The sequence below is a fragment of the Aphidius gifuensis genome, linkage group LG5, assembly GCF_014905175.1.
Source record: "Aphidius gifuensis isolate YNYX2018 linkage group LG5, ASM1490517v1, whole genome shotgun sequence".
Classification (NCBI taxonomy): Eukaryota; Metazoa; Arthropoda; class Insecta; order Hymenoptera; family Braconidae; genus Aphidius; species Aphidius gifuensis.
This window is the reverse complement of record NC_057792.1, coordinates 2677275-2693503: the sequence shown is the minus strand read 5'-3', so window position 1 is coordinate 2693503 and position 16229 is coordinate 2677275. Positions and strand designations below refer to the sequence as shown.

At 22.7% G+C, this 16229-nt stretch overlaps 3 protein-coding genes across 3 annotated transcripts; 2 read left to right on the top strand and 1 right to left on the bottom strand.

Annotated features, from left to right (window-relative positions):
* The first annotated feature begins 1970 nt into the window (after nucleotides 1-1970).
* On the top strand, nucleotides 1971-3944 carry LOC122856806 (cytochrome P450 6A1-like). The gene is made up of 5 exons (XM_044158661.1): nucleotides 1971-3006; nucleotides 3084-3239; nucleotides 3302-3524; nucleotides 3599-3627; nucleotides 3685-3944. The coding sequence occupies exons 1-5, from the start codon at nucleotides 2085-2087 to the stop codon at nucleotides 3846-3848; spliced, it is 1494 nt and encodes a 497-aa protein (XP_044014596.1). The 5' UTR covers nucleotides 1971-2084; the 3' UTR covers nucleotides 3849-3944.
* Nucleotides 3945-6116: 2172 nt separating this feature from the next.
* LOC122856179 (putative gustatory receptor 28b) lies at nucleotides 6117-7465 on the top strand. Its single transcript, XM_044157872.1, has 5 exons — nucleotides 6117-6417; nucleotides 6559-6920; nucleotides 6986-7057; nucleotides 7122-7232; nucleotides 7317-7465. The coding sequence occupies exons 1-5, from the start codon at nucleotides 6117-6119 to the stop codon at nucleotides 7389-7391; spliced, it is 921 nt and encodes a 306-aa protein (XP_044013807.1). The 3' UTR covers nucleotides 7392-7465.
* Nucleotides 7466-7638: 173 nt separating this feature from the next.
* Nucleotides 7639-14939, bottom strand: LOC122856738 (general transcription factor 3C polypeptide 1-like). The gene is made up of 5 exons (XM_044158528.1): nucleotides 14760-14939; nucleotides 8499-14675; nucleotides 8216-8408; nucleotides 8044-8131; nucleotides 7639-7945 (listed from the first exon to the last, which is right to left on the bottom strand). Exons 2-5 carry the CDS (start codon nucleotides 14645-14647, stop codon nucleotides 7821-7823), a joined length of 6555 nt encoding a protein of 2184 aa, XP_044014463.1. The 5' UTR covers nucleotides 14648-14675; nucleotides 14760-14939; the 3' UTR covers nucleotides 7639-7820.
* Nucleotides 14940-16229: the final 1290 nt, after the last annotated feature.

The window sequence follows — 16229 nt, the reverse complement described above, 5'->3', positions numbered from 1 at the left end:
ATTCATCATTAAATTAAATATTTATTATTAAATTATCATTTGAAAAAAAAAAAAAGAAATACACATTCAATTTGTTTTTAAATTTAAATCAATTTTTAATAATCGAAAAAATTATTGATTATTTATTCAGGAAATTCCAATGGAGGTCATTGGAGTCAATGCAAATATTGTAAATGCAACAGGAACTTCAATTGATGATCTTGATATTAAATGTCTTAAAGAAATATTTAAATACTTAAATATTCAAGAACATCTCCTTGCAGAAGCTGGTAATATAAAAATTTTAATTAATAAAAATCATTATTAAATAATTAAAAATTAATTTATTAATTACTAAAATTATTTTTGTTATTTAGTGTGTGAAAAATGGAAGGGCATCAGTACAAGTGGCTGGAAATGTATTGAGAAACTTGATGCACTTAGTAATGATTATTATTTCGGTGATAATTCATTACCACAAGATAAAAGTATTATTTTGGAAACAATTGTTATACGTTGTGGACATTCATTATCAAAATTATCATTTGATGATAAATGTTCACAAAGAACAATTGATGCTATTGCTGCACATTGTATTAATGTAACTGAACTTCGAATTTATATTTATGGTGAAAATAATAATGATTTGTCAAGGCTGCTTCTTAATATGACAAAATTAAAAAAATTCTCAATACGTATACTTCATCCAAAATATTTTAATGATGCTATTTTTCAAAGTGCTAATAACACTGTTGAATCATTTGAAATGTCAATTCGTGCAAATAATAATTATGTTTGTTCCACTAATTTTGCTTTGGTGAGTTTATTTTAATTTTTATCAATGTGAATTTTTATTTAATTTATTTTTTTATTTTTCTAGATGATACAAAGATTTGAAAATCTCCAAACATTAAATATGATTAGTTCAAAAATTAATAATAATTTTAATATTGCAATACCAACATTGAGACAAAGTTTAAAACAATTGGATATACCTGATGCAATTTTTTTCTATGAAAATTTACATATTGAAGAATTTACAAAGTTGGAAGAGTTACAAGTATCTAATGTACCTCAAATTAATAACGCTTGTATACTAAATTATGTAACTTTTTTGAAAAATTTAACAGTATTAAATGTCAGTGATTGTCGTTTCATTGATGATGCTGGTTTTTCGTTGATTTCTCATTTTCCAAAGCTCGTTGTATTAGATGTGAATTCAACAAGTATAACTGATAATGCTTTGAGAAGTTATGTTGTTTTAAAACACTTGCAAGAATTCATTTGTTCAGAGACAAACGTCACTGACATTGGCGTTGTCGGTATTCTTCAAAATTCATTAAAACTTATATATTTAAATGTTGAACACACTGGTGTTACTCGTTTTACACTTGAGACAGCATCAAATATTTTGAATACTGAGCCGAGTAATAGAGTACTCGAAATTGTTGTCAGTCCCGTAATTGCAACAAACGTTGAAAATCTTTCGGAAAAAATTAAAGTTCTACTATTCCCATAAATACATGTCAAAGTATTATTATTATTATTATTTTTTTTTTTCTAATAAATACATGTCAAAGTATTATTATTATTATTTTTTTTTTTTCTCAACTCATTTGTAATTCAATTAAAATAATATAATAATTTTATAACTATGTAATTTTGCTAATAAAAAAAAAACAATGTCAACTCATTTTTCAATTCATTTGTAATTCAATTAAAATATTAAAACAATTTTGTAACTATGTAATTTTGCTAATAAAAAAAAAACAATGTCAATTTATTTTATTGAGTTAATTTTATTAAATTATTTTTAAATCTTTATCATTATTTTTATCAAAACAATATTGTATCAGTATGACCTATTTTATTCGTGAAAATAATAAGTCTGAATTTTTTCGTTTAATCTTATCTTTGTTTTTTTTTTTAAGTCACGATGACATGTCAATTAAATAAATATATAAATTAATTTTAGCTTGATAAAAGAGCAGTCTGCTTGTACAAAAATTACAGAACTTGGTAATATTTTTTAATCTGTGATGGTAATTAAATTTAATGACAATAATAGTTTAAAAAAATAGACAATTAAATAATCATAAATCATCATGATATTGGAATTAACAATTGGTATTTTAATGTTATTAATACTTGGCTATTGGTGGTCAATAAAAACATTTGAATTTTGGAGTAAACGTGGTGTTGTAGGACCTCAACCTGTGCCACTTGTTGGAAATATTATTGATACAATAATTGCAAAAAAATCAATTGGTCAATTGATGCAAGAATTTTATAAAAATTATGATAATGAAAAAGTTGTTGGTTTATTTGTTTATCGTGAGCCAGTATTAATGTTGAGAGATTTGAATTTAATAAAAGATGTATTTATAAGTGATTTTTCAAAATTTTCAAATAGACCAATTAAAATATTTGAAAAAGCTGAGCCATTATCTCAATCATTATTACATCTTGGCTATAATAAATGGAAACCATTGAGAAATAAATTATCACCAGTATTTACATCTGGTAAATTAAAAGACATGTTTAATCTTATATTAAATTGTGGTGATAATTTACAAAGTGTTATGGATAAAATTATTGATAAAAATAATATTATTGAGGTACGTGAATTAACAGCAAGATTTACAACTGATGTTATTGGTGTATGTGCATTTGGCCTAGAAATTAATGCAATGAATAATGATGATAATGAATTTCGTAAAATGGGTAAACGTGTTTTTGATATAAATTTAAAAAAAATATTAATGTTTCAATTTAAAGAATTGTTTCCTTCATTTTATGAATATTTGGGTTCATTTGTTGATGATAGTAAACTGACTAATTTTTTTATCAATACAATGAGACAAACAATGAACTATCGAAGATTAAATAATATAACAAGAAATGATTTTCTTCAATATCTCATGGAGATTGAAGATAATCCAGATAAAATTTCTAATGATAAATTAACTGATAGTTTTTTGGCATCACAATTGTTTATATTTTTTTTGGCTGGTTTCGAAACTTCGTGTGAGTATTGGACATCAAGTAATTAAATATAATAATTATAAAATATAATATAATATTAATTTTGTTTTGCTAATTAGCTTCAACAATAAGTCATGCATTGTATGAACTTGCACAACATCAGGATTATCAAGATAAATTGAGACAAGAAATCAAAGAAACAAAAGAAGCTAATGATGGCAAATGGACTTATGATTCAATTCAAAATATGAGCTTTATGGAAAAAATTTTTAGAGGTATTTATTTAAATTAAACTAGTCAATGTAATTTTTATATTATTTATTTTTTTGATTGATAGAAACTTTACGTAAATTTGCTCCAATTCCAAGATTGATACGTGAATCCAACACTGAGTATACATTTTCTGGAACAAATATAACAATTCCAAAAAAAACAATAATTGCTTTTCCAGTTTATGGAATTCATTATGATCCAAAAATTTATCCAAATCCAGATATATTTAATCCAGAAAATTTCAGTCAAGAGGCTATTGCATCAAGACATCCAATGAGTTTTTTAAGGTAAATAAAAATTAATTATTTTTAATAAATAATTTTAAAGCTACTGATAAATATTTTATTTTATGGATTAATAGTTTTGGAGAAGGACCAAGAAATTGTATTGGTAAGATGATTTAAAATAAATAAATAATGAAAATTACTAATTGAAATATTTTTTCAGGCATGAGATTTGCTTATCAACAATCAAAAGTTGGACTGATTAAAATTTTGGAACGATATCGTGTTGATGTTTGTGATAAAACAGATATACCATATAAAATTAATCCAAAAGCTTTCACGATTAATCCACTCAATGGAATTTATTTAAAATTGACTAAACTTTAATTTTTTAATAAGCATTTAATTAATTACATAAATTTATATATTTAATTATTAGAAAAACTATCTTGATGATTCACCTAACACATTGAAAATTGAATGTGATAATTTTAAAATCTAAAAAAAATAAAATAAATATTTTTAATTTACAATTGACTTAGACACTTTGTTATAATTATAATTAGTAATACATACATTTGTCAGTGATTCTCTAGACGGTTCAAAAAATCCACCAAATTTAAATATAAATGGTTTACTTGTTTTTATCATTAAAATAATCATTGATCGTCTTGTTTTTATATCGAAAGATGTCCAGTCAACATCGTAAATAGCATAAGAAAGTTTTTCAAACTGAAAATAACATAAAAATTATAAAAACGATATTTATAAATTTATTAATTTAATAAAATCAATATATACCTGAATTTTAACTTCATCACATGACAAACATATTATTGAAATTTGTACAATGTAATTAATGAATATAAAAATCATAGACATAAATCGAATTGATAAATAATTCATGTTTGAAGCATAATAAGCAGCCAAACAAATTTTCATTGTACTATTTAAATATTGTATAAAAATTGGTATTGAAAAAATATTTTTTAAATTGTCAGTTAATTTGAGAATTTCCAAATGGTGTTCAACAAAAGATACAATTACATTTTTCATAAAATTATTATTTGTATAATTATTGTCAATTGTTTGTGATAATATTTTATTTTTATATCTATAACTTAGTATTTTTATTTGTGAAGATGTTATCATCATCATGTCTAAAAAAAGTATGTCGTAACCCAATGCTATTAAAGTATTAATCCACACTAATAGTAATTGAAAAATTGTTATCAATTTAAAAAGTATAAAATTATCAATATCGTAGGGAAAACCAATGCTCAATGATAGTTTGGGTGGTTTTGTAAAAATCAGTAGACGAAGAGAAAACAGCATTGTACTTGAAACAGTGTATATTGTGCAGATTAAAGTAATCTGTCTGTAAAAAATTATAAATTAAATTAAGAATAAAGAAATAATTTTTTTTTTTTTTTTTTTTAATTTATAAACTTACTTGGTATTAGTCTTGTATTTTTTAATAATATTTTCTTCATTTTCATTTTGAGGTAAAAATGGATCGTTTTTTAAATCTTTAAAAATCTTCATAATATTATTTCGACATAGTAAAATATTTGATCCTTTTATGAAGTTTATAGCAATAGACATTCCCATCATAACAACTTTCGTGGGATTCCAAATTTTTCTTGACTCTTTAAAAGCTAATGTCAAAAATTGCAAGATCATAAATATTAATTGCATTGTCATCATTGCCACTGTATAAAATTTGTACAATTTTAATTGCCAATTATTCAAGGTTTGAGGAATCCAAACACCTGATAATTTAAAAAACATTAAACTTGTTGAAAAAAATGCCATTTTAAATTGTATAATTAAATGTATTAAAAAATAGAAATTTTTTAAATTTAACTCGTTTAAAGTTATATTTGATTTGAATCTTCTGAATTGAAAACATTCCTTGTTTCAAAAATGGTTACCTTGGCTATACAATCATTGAACAATCAGTAAATCATTAGAACCAATAATACAAATTAGAAAATTAAATATTAAACAAGCCAAATGTCATCAAAATTAATTTGTTTAATGTACAAACAATGAATAATAAATTAACACAACTTGATTTTTTACAATATGCATTAATGTGCACATGAAAATATTATTTATAAATTAAAATAATTTTTTTTTTTTTAATACATCAATAAATTAGAAAAAAAATAATACTTGTAATTTTACATTCAAAATTCAATCGATACTATCAAAAATCAACATCATAAAAAATTTAATAATCCAACAAAATCTATTTCCACGATCTGGAAATAAATTGCATGCATGTATTATTTTAAATAATTAATATTACAATATCCAAGGCATTAAAAATGTCAGTTAATTTTAAAACTCACTCGTAAAAACAACTAATAGTAATATCAATTTAAAAAAAATTTCTACTCAAACAAAAAAAAAGAATTAATTCAAATTAAAAAAATGTTAAACAAAGGACAGATAAAAGTCAATTACATTTCATCACAATTTAATAATAAATCACCAGATAAATTATCATGGATGATATATTATTTTTTCAAAATATTTGGCTTAGCACCAATATGTATAAAAAAATTAAAATTTACAAATACAAATAATAAAGTTTTAAATTTTAAAAAAACACATTTTGATTTTTTATACATTATTTTACTTATTACTATGGCATTACCATTGAGTTATATATGCATACAATCTGTAGAAGAAAAACATAAAACAGAAAATGTTAATTCAAAAACAGAGCATAATTTAAGACTCTATACAATAATTGCTGGTTTATCAGTTATGTTTATAATCTGGTTTTCAACAGTGCTAAATCAAGATGATGCAATTAAATTATTATCACAAATAACAACAACTGATGCTGGATTAAATATGTACAATGATATTTATAAACTTGAATCATCATATTGGCATATTAAATTAATATTTATCATTAAATTTATAATGTGGATTGCACTGGGTATATTTGTTTATGTTATTTATAAAAATATCAAAGTTTGGATTATTGTTATTTTGCCAAATTTTATTATCATATGGTACATAATGCAGTATGGATTTATTTTAATAATGTTGGAAAATAGATTTAAAAGTTTAAATAAAGCTTTTATTAAACTTTCAAAAGGACAAGTTCAACCATTTATTATTAAAACAGTTAGATCAGAAATTTATGATGACAATGATTTTGTATCTGATAGATTTTTTGTACTGAGACAAGCTTATACAATGTACTCAGAAGTATGCAAAAAATTATCAAATTATTATTCCTTTCCATTGCTTTTTTCTATGGGTTGGTTTTCGTGTGAAATTATTTACTGCTCTTATTATATAATTTTATCATTTCTTTTTCCTGATTCAACAAAAAGTAAAGCTAAATTATTTGTACTTTTTTATTGGATTATTATTGAAACAGTTCCAATTATAATACTTACAAATAATGTTACAAAAATAATGAATGAGGTTTGGATAAATTTAATTAGAAATCAATGATTAAATTTAATAGTAATATTAATTTATATTTATTTTTACAGATGAAAGCAACTAGTGGAATTGTTTATATTATTTTGGCTCAATCAACTGTGTTTGATAAAATTCAAAACGAGGTAAGAAGTAGTATATTTTTCTTGTCTTTTTTTTCACCAAATTGATTTTTTTTATAGTTAATTGAAACTGTATTTATTATTTCAGTTGAATGCATTTGGTCTTGAACTTTTACATAAAAAAATCAGCTTTTCAGCTTATGGAATATTCTCACTTGACAACCAGCTCTTACAATCGGTAAGCTAAAATAGAAATTTAATTTAAAAAATACAATTACATAATTACTAATTATATATTTTAATTATTTTTCATATTATTAAGATTTCTGGAACAGTGGTGACATACCTAGTTATCCTCATTCAATTCCAAATGAGTTTAAAAAAAAATAAATCATAAAAAAAGTATCAATAGAAATTGTAAAATATTAGTAAATAATATCGATAGATTGTAATGATAATTTTTCAATTGCTTATTCAAATGACAAGATAAATATTTAATTAGTAGTGATAAAAATTCTGATGTTATTCAGAGATAATAATATTGATTTTTCTTTTGCAAATTTCTTTTGACCGTGAACAATCGCACTATATAATTTGCAATTTAATAATTTAAAAATATAATCACGCTATCCCTATTTTATAACAACTAATTGATAAAAAAAAAAAATTGCAATTCATTTCTCCAACTCAAGCAAAAAATAAATAAAATTATACAAATAACAATGATAATTTAAAAAAACGTGTATTTCATTAATTATTATAAAATTTGTCGAATAAGTTTATAATAGTTTTATTATAATATAAAAAAATAATCACAATTAAATTTTTATGATTGTAATTTATCTCTATTTTCACGTAGAAATGATGAAAATCTTACAGTTGAACAAACTGTTGTATCAATTATAATTTCATCATCAAACTCAGATGAGCCATCACTTACCAATGGACATTCTTAAAAAGAAAAAAAAAATACAATAATTAATTAATTAAATATTAATATAAATTATCTAAATAATAGTATAAAATTTGTTTTTTTATATGATACTTACTGAGACGTGAATATTGCCAGTTTGAAAATAATGTTGAAGGTGGTTTTTGTAATATTGTCAATTTTAAACAACCAAGTTTTACAAGAACCTAAAAACAATATTGATAGTAAATATTATTACTATTATAATCAAACAAAAAGAATTAAAAAAAAAAAAAATTAAATTGTTTTACCTCAATTAGTTCTCGTGTATGATGATATTGTAAAGCTGGTGAAAATCTATCCTGAACTTGAGTCATAAATATACCAGGATTCATTGTACAATGTGACAATATAGCTCCAAGCATTTTTTCATACACTTTATGATTAATTGTTCCATCAATTTTAATCCATGGTCTTATGATGACATTTATTTTTTCTGATGTACTAAAAATAATTAATAATTAATTTAATAAACAATAGTAAATAATATATTTTGAAAAAGATAAAAAAAAAAGTAAAGAAATATTTTCTTACGTTGAATCTGATGTTTGTATATTTTGAATAATGGGTTCTTTATTAGAAGCAGTTGAATTATTATCTTCATCAATTTCCATATTCATATCACAATTATTAACTTCCTCATCATCGTTTATTTTTTTTTCTTGATCATCAATGTTAATATTTTCTTCTGGACATGGTTTTACTATATCTGATTTAATCATCCATGGATCAGCATATTTTTTATGAATAAAACGTGTTTCAGTAACACCAGAACGTAAAAATAATTTACTTTTTGTTAAAAATGATATTATTTTATATAATTTATTATCAAATAATTTATAAAAATTAATTGTTATGTCTTTTAATGTTGCACCAAATTCACGTTTACCCTCTATATAATCAATAATATTATCAACATAATTACTATTAATATTAAAATGTTTAATTAATGATTTTTTAATAGCATCAAAATCAAGTAAATCAGTTGGAAATAATGTATATTCAGTTAAATCAGATATTATTTCATCATACAATTTATCATTAACCATTAAAATATTTTTCTTTAAATTATCATCAATTACTAGTCTTGGATTATTAATTTTTTCATTTTCAATTTGTGTTAATTTATAAAAAATATCAAATGCATTAACAACAAAATATTCATGTGCATGATGACTATTTGGTAAATCACCAGTAAGTTCTTCTCTCATTTTTAACATAGCAAGTCTTGTATATCTTCTTTTAACATCATATTGATCATCTTTTCTTTTATTTTTATCTGTTAAATCAATTAGCTCATGATCCATATATTTATTACTACCATTATATTCATCATAATCATCATGATCTTTTGATTTTGTTGATTTTCGTTGAGTAGTTTTATTTAATTTGCTTGTATTTCTTTTATGTATTGAATCATTGTCATCTAATGCTTTTAATTTAATAATTGTACTACGATCATTATAACTATGTTTTTTTTTATCCTCATCATCACGTGTATTGATAAATATATCATAAATATCTTCATCAAATTGTGACAACTTTTCTTTATCAACATCATTTTTTGTTATTTCAATAACTGTACCATCTTGAAGACGTATAAAATCACTGTCAATTAAATTATCATTTAAATAATTATCATATCTTTTTTCATGAATTTTAGTACTATTATCTTGATTATCATCATGATTTTCATCAAATAATAGTGCTTTGACATAAGGAAATGTCCAAGTAAATGTTTTATAATTACTACCACTTCTACTTTTTCTTTTTTGTTTATCAGCTTCATCATTAAAATCTGATTCTTCAGTATTTATATCCATATCCATATTCATGTCATCATCTAGATCATCATCAATATCCTCATTTGAATTATCATCACATTGTCTTTCTTGTTTAATATTCACACTATTACGTTCAAAATGTAATTGTTCCAAAGTTGTTAATATATCTTGATATCTTGTTGATATTCTAGTAAATGTTTCATCACGTTCACCACAATTTGGATCAAGTGCAATAATATGATCTGGTATATCAACATTAAAATTAATATTATTAAATTTTAAAAATTCATAAATACCAATAATCATACCACCATTTGTTGATGAATTAATTTTTATACCATTATTATCATAATTATTATCATTATAATAATTAAAAATTTTAATAAAAAAATCATATATTTCATGATAAATATCATATGGTAATTTAGTTTGAAATTTATAATTATAATTAATACTAAATTGATATTGTCGACTTGATAATGGCATAAAATTACCACGTTTTCTAGTAACAGCTTTGTATGATTTTTTTAATGATATCATTTGATGTGAACGAATTTTTCCAATTGCAATTCTCAATAAATATTCTGGATATTGTTTATATATTTTTTCAAATTGATAATCACATGGTGTTAATGTTGAATTATTCATTGAACTATAAAGTACTGAATTAATTGTTGATAAATGTATATCATGTATATTATTAATATCATATTGTTTATTACGTAAATATTGTAATTTTTGTGAATCAATTAAATCATATATTAAATTAAATTCTTGTATTGTATTAATTTTATACATATCATTATTAACATCTTTACGTGATATATTATAATATTTTTTAACAACATATGCAACAAGTTCTTTAAATACTTCAGCACATTTATCATCACGTTCAGTATGATCACTTAATTTACATATTTTATCAACAATATCACCATATTTATCTGTTATAAAAAAATTTTGTTTTATTTCTTCAACACGTAGGGCAACACTTTGTAGAGTATGTGGATCTTTAAGCATATATAATAATCTACGTTGACATGCTCTTGATGTTTTATTTTGTGATATTGTTGATGAATATAAACGTAATACATCACGTACTGCTGTAAATGTTATTAATTGACTACGAGGATTTGGACATAAATACATCATAACAACTTTACACATTAATAATATACTATCCTCATGTGGACTCCAATCAACACGTAATTTATTCATATTTTGTAATGCTATTTTATCAATGTCATCATATTTAACACGTTTTCTTTGTTTTTTTTTTCTTGGTAATATTTTTCTTATATATGAATAACTTTTTTTTTTAATTGCACTATTATTATTTATAATATTATCAATTATTTGTTCATCATATTTATCAACTTTGTTGTTATTGTTGTTGTTATTATTATTATTGTTAATGTTGGTATCTTTTGATGTTAATGATGATGAAGATGATGAAGATGATGATGATGGTGTTGTTTCATTATTTAAATCACTTGCATTGAGATTTGTTGGTCCAGATTTTTGACGTGTTAAATCAACAAATTTAACTGGTTTAGCACGTATTTTTGATAAACGTGTATTTCTAATATTATAATATGTATCATGATACATCATGTCACGTTGATATAATTGATTGTCATTATTAGCATTAATACAATCCCAATTTCTTTTACGATGTGAAAAAAATGCTGAATCAATACCAGCAGCACCAAGTTTATCACCAGGTAATATACCACTATCATTATTTTTAGCTTGATTATAACCAACTGGTTGTATTGATTTAATCATATCTGGTTTATATATTAATTTTTCAAATTCAATTTCTTTACCTTCATCAGCTATTTTACTACCAAGTGGTGTATTTATACAAATATAATGCATACGATTCCAGTATTCATCAACATCTTGCATTGTATTAAATATAAATTTTTCAATTGGATATTTTTTATCTTTATCAATACGATAATAATTTGGTGATGTATCAATTGTATTTATTAATTCACTTTTTTGATTAACATATATTTCAATTTCATCTTTACGTTTGTAATGATGTGGTCCAAATTGTATGAGACCAATATAACACAGTAGTTTTATTGATTCATATACTGATGACATGTATTTATTATCAAATAATGTTTTTTTTAGAGATACAGATAAATCTTTAATTAAATAATGTTTACGTATTGGATGATTAATATAATCATCAAGATCTGGTATAATATGACATGGATTATAAATATTTAAACACAATGATAATGGCATAAAATAAACAATTTCTGACATTGATATCCAACCAATTGGTGAATTTTTTTCTAACGACAATGGTGGTATAAACATTTTCCAATCAGCATCTGTATTATATATTTTTGACATTTCTTTATCAAGTTTATCATCAATAATAATATTACGATGTTGACATAGCTCATTTATTTGTTGTTTACGTGTTAAAATTTTTTTATTTATATTTTTATTATCATATATACGATAATATAAAAATAAATGTAACATTTTCATACGTCCAAATTTTGGCTTAATACCATATTTATAACCAGCACGATTATCACGTACTAATTCAATTGGTGATACATGATAATTATCATCATCATCATCATTATCAAATTGTTTTGTACTTTTATTAATTTCTTTTGTTGATTTTACCTTTAAACTACCTTTATTTTTTTTATATGCAATACGTCTTTTTGTATTACGACATACAATTGGATGAGTAAATTTTAATTGTGCATCTTCAATTGCTAATTGAAATAATGCCTCATTAATATTAATACTCAAATGACATATTAATAATTTATTTTGTATTTTTTGTTTATCCAATGATGTTAATGTTATATTTATATTTTTTAATAATTTTTCATCTTCCATTTCTTCAAGTAATCTATATATTGATTTTTTATCAATTTTTGTACCACAATATTTTTCTTTATCATCAATAATATTCATCATTTTAATAATATCAATTATTTTATATTTTTCAAGTGTATCTGATATCATATTTTTACGTGTTATTTTTTTTGTTGATAATGATGGTATTTTTAATTTTTCATTGCATTTACCTTGGCTATATCTTTTTAATATACCTTCTTTAATAACAACACTACAATGATTTGATAAATTTTTTCTTAATACTAGCTCATCCATCATACTATAATCATTGCTTTTATCATTGATAAATTTTTCAGCTAAATTTTTAAATGTTATTTTATAATGTCTATTTAATTTATATTTTTTAAAAACTTTATTTACATGAGAAAATAATTTACTACGTTTTATAAAAGTTATATTATTTAAATTTTTAATTGGTTCAATTATTTCAATATTATTATTATCATTAACATTATCATCATCAGCATTAATATCATGATCATCATTATTAATATCGTCATTTAAATTTTCATCAATATCAGTTTTAATAAATACAGAACAAAATTGTTGATTATTAATGTCAACAGTTGGTGTTGTTGAATGGCTATTATTGAATGACATTGATATTCTTTTGTGTTCTAATAATTTATTTTTTTCAGCTAAATATGTTTTACTTAAGTTACTATTTTTTTCATATTTACGTGATACATATTTTGATGTTCTTTGTCTACCAACATCATCAATATACATACCAACAATACCAATTTTTTCTAAATTTCTAAACATTGATCTTGATCCAAGTCTTGTTAGTCCCATTATTTTTGATAAATCAGTTTGACTCATACCATCATATATTTTTGACTCAACAATTTCATTAGCTTGTGTTAATAATGGTCTATTAATACATTGTGATGATATATCTAATTCAAAATAATCATCATCATCACAAGTATCATCATTATACCATAAATCATTAACTTGATAATTTGGATTTATTAATTGTAATGCATATAAATATTTTTCTTTATCACTTGATTTTCTTTTCCATTCTTTTTCAATTGCATTTGGATATAATTTTCTATATGGCACATTAATTGTGCATACAATTTTTTTAAAAAATGTCATTTTCATTAATTTACGTAATGCATCATCCATTTGTATATTTTTTTTAATAATTTGTAAATCAATTGTATATGAATTATTTGTTTTTAATAAATCAACAATTTTTTCAGCAAGATATATCATTTTTGGTTTTCTTTCAACATAAAAACGTACTAAATGTAATAATGAACCAGGTGTACCATGAAATGAATTTTTTTGATGATGCATTTGTTTTGTTATTAATTTATGTTTTGTTAATACTTTTCTATGATAAAATAAAGTTTTTGGATCTTCACCTAATACAACTAAACTTCTTTTACCTTGTGTAACTTCACCATGATAACGTGATCTTCCAATTCTTTCTAAAAAACAATATTGTTTTATAGTTAAATCAATTGTTGGACATACAAAATCACCCATTAATGCATTTTCACGTAAACTTTGTGATGCAACAATAACAAGTTTATTACCATATTTATTTATTGTTTTTTTTAATGTTCTATTTTTAATATTATTATTTAATAATCTACGTGTATTGTAATCCATACATGAACCTCTAACATTATTTTGTATATCATCAATTGGACAATGTTTATAAATATCATCTGGTACATCATCTGGTTCTATTATTGTACCCAAATCTTCATCAACATAATTGTAACGATTAAATAGTACAAGTTTTGTTCTTGCTTTTGGTAATTCATAAAATTTTAAATCTTTTATTGATATACATACTTCCCATACTTGTTCCATAAAATATTCACTCATTGGTAATGGAGAATCAAGTCTTATTGATAATCTTGTCCATAATGCCTCCAATGTTATACCATCCATACCTTCAAGTGCTATTTCATCAACGACAATGTCCACCAAGTTCATTGACGCCGAATAAATCATATTATCCATTGCTATTTCCATTTTTATTTATTTATTTTTTTTTTTTTCTCTGTAAAATTAGAAAAACATTTAATTTTTATTTGTTTGTTGTTGATTATAATTATACATAGAATATTTACAAACAAAACCTAACCTCTTTTAAATTGTTATTGTTGTAATTTAAATATTACAAAAAAACCTTTACGATAAATATCAATTTTTTCTTAAAAAACAACATTAAATACAGATATAATTTTAAGTAGATTGATAATTTTATAAATTAACAATCATAATATTGATAATTTTTTGTTAAACAATAAACTTTGATAGACACACACAAACACAATTATTTACGACATTTTGATAATAATAATAACAAATATATTGGCACGCAGTCGCAGCAGCTGTTTTTGGAGCCGGTGAACACACACACACAACAAAAGAGCTAAAAAAAATACTTGTTTACAAATTACAATAATAAACAAGTGTCAATACTCAATATAAAGAAAATATATAAACAACATAAAATGATCAAGAAACAGTTGTTAATTATTAACAATAATATATAAAAAAAAAATAATTTAGTACTAGTAATATATTAATTAATGTTTTATAATGACACTTGGATTTATTTTGAGTCGAAAACTATTGAGTAGTTATAATTTGTTACAAATAAAAGGAACAAATGAACGTAACGAATATGTAACTTGATTATTAATATTTAAAAATGCAAATGCTGATAATGATGGTAAATATTTGATTAATGAAATAATGTTTTATTTTGAATTAATTGTGAGACGCTCGAGAGGCCACGTGATTGTATATATTCAAGTGTATCTTTATTGTACCGATTTTATTCATCATAATTCATAATTAACATTTTAATTAATCCCTTGTTTTACTTATCATAACTCATTAATACCTCTTTGCCTATCCTATTATCCTGAATAAATAAAAAATAAAAGAGGGAAATTATTAATTAAGTATTAAAATACCCCAAAGCAGTCACAGATATCAAAAAACAACCCTCTGGAATAAGTTACATCGTATTTAAAGAGAACAAATTCAGGGGTTGTTGGCTAAATAATTTTTTAACTATGATAGAGTTGAGCTATCCACATAATTTTTTTTTTATTGAATTGTCTATGACCTAAGCTTATTAAGGAAAAAAAATTATAATTTTTGAAATGGTCAAAAGGGGGTAGAGGGTGAATTTATACGATTCTACGACGACTACTTGTTTTTTATTTTTTTTTGACTCTAATGGAATTGAGCTATCCTCGTAATTTTTTTTTTATTAAATTGTCTGGGATCTAAGCTAGTTTAGGAAAAAAAATGGGAATTTTTGAAATGGTCAAAAGAGGGTAGGGGTCGGATTTTAATTGTTTTTAATTTTTTTGACTATGATGGGGTTGAACCATCCTCGTAATTTTTTTTTCATTAAATTGTCTAAGATCTAAGCTAGTTTAGGAAAAAAAATTACGAAAGTGGCTCAACCCCATCATAGTTAAAAAAAATAAAAACAGTTAAAATCCACCCCCTACCCCCTTTCGACCATTTCAAAAATTATAATTTTTTTTCCTTGATTAGCTTAGATCTTAGAAAAAATTATAAATCAATTAAA